Here is a 5,164-nt window from a genome sequence, read left to right as displayed (position 1 = left end):
CTGCATAATTGTGGCTCACTGAAAGTTAGAACACATTCATGCACAAAACGTTGGCTTTGTGAGTCACTTTATGATTCATAAGTTCCACAGAATGTTTTATTTTTCTATAATGATTGTATATTTCACAAATCTTTATGAATAGAGGAAACACTGACAGCATGAATGACAGCTTAGGAACTGTAAGGCTTTTTATCAGCTCTGCAATAATTCTTTTTACTAATACTGCTCAAAATGATATTTAGTGAACTGATTATAGTTTGGCAAATGTGTGTGTTGGATTTCTTTTTGTTTAAAAAGTTGATGAAACAAGCTGTCAAACCTTAAATTCATCACACTTTTGTGAACACAGTCACAATTCACAATTCATTCTAACTGTTGAATTTGTTTGTTTCTGTAGAGCTCTGTCAGTAAGTGCTACAGTCACCGGTTATTTATTATTGGATGTTGAGCTGCAGGTGGGTAGGTCTCATCTAATAAGCGCCTGTGGCAACACTTGTGCATGAGGAGCCCAGCTTGATTGAGATCATGTTAGCAAAGTAATCTGGTTTAGCTCATGGCTGCATCTGTTTGTTAACATAAATGATACAACAAGCTCTGTGCACAGTTGGCAATGTGAAATCAGGAGTAACTCACTGACTCTATGAGAGGTCTAGTGGGGCATCAACAGCACAGTGGCTCAGCTCATCGGGATTCGAGTAAGACTAATTTGGTTTCATGTTCTTAGACATGATAGCAATCAGTGTGTGCTGTGGCCTGGTGGTTGGAGAGATAGTAAAAAGGCTTAGCGAGTGATCCCAAAACTACATAAATAATGTATTGCTGGAATGATAAGACCAAATATCACCCTAGACACAGCAGTTGTTGAATTAGTATGTGTTGTGTTTTGTGCATCCAAAAATAAGAGGTCTGGTTTAAACTGACTGAGAACAGATGGGAAAAAAAAGTTTCTTTGTTCTATTTCCTTTTTGTTCCTCCTTCCCCAGTCGCAAAGTCTGTGCCTATTATGTTTTTTAATCTGTCTCTGTTGAGCATAGCTGAGGGGCATCAGGAGACGATTCTTCCCCAAGTTTTCGAAGTTAGTGGGTTTCAGCGGGTTTAAATAGCGGAACGCTCACATTAGAGTTTGAATTTTAACTTCAGCCTCCTTTCTCCATTTCTCCTTTCTGTTACTGTGTTGTGTCCCGTGTGAATAAAGTCTACAGTTAACCTTGGAAATAAGYGATCGGTTTCACCATTCTCCTTTGTGTGCGCTCTGAGAAACTATGCTGCAAGTTCCTCCTACACAACATTTAGAGCTTTTCCTCAGATTCTGTAAAATAGTCTTTGTTTTCCATGCCATGTCAAGCCATTCCAAATTTTAAAGGAAAAAGTTTCAGCTTTGTTAATTTGAGAAGCAAAAGAGGGCTAATCACCAAAAACATGGTTATTATTGTGTTGTTTTTAAAGCGCTCACCTGTGGGCATAGGCTGTCAATTTGGGTGGCTGCCATCCGCACCAACTTCACACCCTCCTCATTGTTGGAAATGGAGCAAGCCAAGTTAGCCACCTGAATGTTGCAAGCAAAAAAAGACRAATCCTTATTAAAACCAGAACCTGGACACTTGAAAATTCGTATACTTACTCCCACATTTTGGACAGAAAATTGTGGATTTTATTTTTATTCAACAYCCCTATGCATTGAATTTGTTTCTACCAYAAAAGKTCAAATATTTTATATGAAACTGAAATTACAGCTGAAAATAATATCAGTTCRAATAAGACATGYAAAACTCAAGTTATTTTATATTTATATATAATTTGGAAACATTTTTTTATGAACACATTCTGTAAGTTTGAGAAATCATAGCTTTAATTTCTTAGGGCCAATAGTTAATAATGTCAACATAAAATGTTAAATGTAATATTTTAGGGAAAAAAAAGGTAGTTGTGTGTGTACAATAAATGATAAAAAACAGCAGGTCTTTATAGTTGAAATGCAATCCAAACCATTTGTGAGCAACAACATGGGATATTATGCCGTGAATAAATCAAAACAGATCACAGCACAGTGCTTCAAAATACCACCAACAATGTTGGATGTAGCAGTAAAGCAGCTACAAGCTGCCTAAAATTCTCACTGTTCTCTACAGAAGGAACACAGATGTGAACTGACTAGTAATTCCAGGATTTTGGGAACACAAGACAGGTCATAAGTTGTTAGGGTCACAACAGTAATCAGCATTATTTGAGCATTGTTCTATGGAAAGGATCATTTGTTTGAAGCAAACATTGCATCAGTGAATAACATTTTTCTTCAACTGATACTTTCTTATTCCTAAAGGCATTATATTATTCAGAATGCAGTCTATAACAAGTGTGACAGAAGATATGATTTTATGTGGGAGGTATGGATTGAAAAGCAGAACSACTTTGAGACTTAACAGTCAAAACGATTGCCTTTATGGTTAAGCACAAGTGCTTGTTTGGAAAAAAAAAAGGGAACAGTTTTTAAAACAGCATTCAGATAAGCCTCTAAAAATATTGAAGATGGGAATTGTTTTAAAACCAAATAAATCCTTTTTTTGGTTTTTGTTAAGCTCAWACTAATAGTTGTCTCAATTTGAACATCATTCAAATAAGTTTCTATAAACAAATTACATTTAAAGAGCTATCTACTTTAAATAAGACATATTGGACACTTTCTTCAAAAACCTATTTAAAAGATCTGCATATTTGTTTTAATAATGTATCCATTTTCTGCAATTAATCACTTACTAGAGACAGAGTGTAACAGTTTTGTTAGAATTACAGAACACAACATTTTGCATTCACATCTGTGCAGAGTTCCAGTCATTTTTATTTTGTGCAGAGACATTTAAAAAAAATAAGCAGACACAGTTTTTCAGACCTAACACCGAATCAATGTAATGACAGTCTGTGCCAGGAATGTTTGTGATGTAGTAGAGAATAATTTCACAGGTTATTATGTAACCTTCAGCTGGAGAAATAAAGATAATTGGATTTATTAAGATGCAAAATGACCAGGTTCACAGAACGTCTAAAGTGGAAGCTGAACTCATTAAGATAACATTTCCAGTTTGTTCTGATAAACGATTACTATGTTTAAGTCACTGTGAGACTTCAGTGGTGCTGATAGGATGCTTTATAACATGATGAATGTGTTAGATGGTTTTTATTATTATACATAAATAAAAAAAAATCTTGGTTTGACTGTTTTATGTAAATGTAAAGTTAACACAGATAATGTGTCTAATCTGACACAACTCTTAGAAAAACACATGTAGCAGCTTATCCCAGCTCATTTTCAAGCTCTTTAATGAGCTAATTTTAGCTACATGAAATAAATACAACAGTTAACACTCTAAACTGATTAATCACACATGAGGAAATGTGAACAGTCTGTTGTATGCTCTCTGGATGCAATATACAGTACAAATTGGTTGAGTAATTTTACAAAGGTGGAACACATTGAATGTGTAACTTATTCTAAACCAGAACAGCTCCTTCAGTCTTCATGTCTGGAACACACTCTCAGCACATTTCTCCTCCATATCCCTGCCACTCACAGCTAATTGTCATAACTTTAAACTCTTCATAATCCAATCCCAGTTCCAAACAAATCAGATTGCAGGATGAGCCCCAGCTCTGAAACTGAACTAAATAGGCACATGCCCGTTGGCAGCGAAAGGTGCCAGTTTGTGTTAGCACTTCTAGTGCTCACATGTCACTGTTTGAGAGAAGCGGAGGTAAATCAAATTTGTTTTAGAGGACTCTTGCTTAGAGCTCTGTCTCTTTACTCATGACAGCAATGAGCACATTGATGGATTACAGTCCTTTGTGCGAGGCATGGTGTGCACGAGTGTAAAGTGGCGTGTGTAAGAGAGTGGAATGCAGAGTGCGAGTGGAGTTAGCGTCGCACAAACCTGAGTGGCTGTTTGCAGATGTTTGAGAACCATACAAAGTTTATTTACATAATTCCATGTTTTCAGTAACTGTTTTACCTCCGTGTGGGTGAAACAGACGTTCTGCAAATCTATTAAGTTATGACCTCGTTGCAAGTTTCTTTTTGTCTTTGCAAAGTAAAATGTAAATTAATGAGGTAAAAATGAGTGGGCAGTTGAAACCGTAAGCACTGTTTGCTTATTTTTACTTCAGCGGACAGCATCTGGCAGACTGCTTTCCTTGTCTTTGCTTAAAAAGAAAAAAATATTTAAACTGTATGTGACTTCCACTTGTGTCTTTTCTCCAGTGTAATGCATGTGAGGTGATAAATGAATGCATTTCCATTTATGATGCAAGATTTTAAATTGCTGTGCAACTTTGTGCAATTTTTATGTACTGAACCTGAAATCACAGAGTATTTTTTTTTTATTGGAAATGTGTTTATGTGATATTTGTTATACTCATATGAAATATCACGCTTCCAAGAAGGACATAAGTGCTACACCTTTTCTCCATTTAGAATTATCTCAAATTAAGTCAAAATGCACTACTCGATCAAGAGAAATTGTGTCTTTCTTTTGTGACTTTTTTCACTTAAGCATTTTTCCAACTCTGGCTCTGCTCAGCCCTCTGACTGCTGCAGAGTCTCATGTGAGACAAAGGGGCAGAGGGCTCTCTGGAAGCTGGAAACATGCCCAACAGGCCTACTCCCACTCCCTGTTACCCAACACAAAGAGCAAGGCCAGGGCCAACAATGCAAAATCCAACCAAAGTTACTAATTGTAATTATCTAAGGAACACCCTTCTCCACTGGGTGTTTATCTATTTATTTTTCCTAAATAGTGAAGAAAAAAAAAAACACAAGGTCGGAGACTACACAATGCAAGCCTAACGCTGAGATGGTCAGAGATGTTGGAACAGAGTAGGAAATTCTAAGAGGCAAATGAATGTGTGGGTGTTTGTGTTAGTATGTGTGTGTGAGAGAGAGATCCCTGCTGAACGGCCATTCTTCATTTTAGCTCAGAACAAAGAACTATTGATTCTGTCCTTTAGCTCTGCCTTGGATAATCACTTCAATTYCAACTTGATGAAGGTTTCCATGGCAGTTGGAGAGATGGGCATCCACATGTAAGCTATTTAAATAACTGAAATGGAGCTGAGTAACTGGAAGAAGTTCAGATTGTAATAGTTTTATTTATTTATTTATTTATTTATTTATTTA

At 36.3% G+C, this 5,164-nt stretch overlaps 1 protein-coding gene across 1 annotated transcript in view; it reads right to left on the bottom strand.

Annotated features, from left to right (window-relative positions):
- Positions 1 to 5,164, bottom strand: part of ctnna2 (catenin (cadherin-associated protein), alpha 2) — a 286,505-nt gene that overhangs the window by 39,315 nt on the left and 242,026 nt on the right. The window contains exon 10 of the mRNA XM_014007865.1: positions 1,454 to 1,546. Coding sequence (XP_013863319.1) covers positions 1,454 to 1,546 — 93 coding nt within the window. The remainder of the gene's footprint in view (positions 1 to 1,453; positions 1,547 to 5,164) is intronic.

This window comes from Austrofundulus limnaeus, unplaced genomic scaffold, assembly GCF_001266775.1.
Source record: "Austrofundulus limnaeus strain Quisiro unplaced genomic scaffold, Austrofundulus_limnaeus-1.0 Scaffold45, whole genome shotgun sequence".
In the NCBI taxonomy this organism is placed as follows: Eukaryota; Metazoa; Chordata; class Actinopteri; order Cyprinodontiformes; family Rivulidae; genus Austrofundulus; species Austrofundulus limnaeus.
This window is presented reverse-complemented; position numbering and strand designations above follow the sequence as displayed.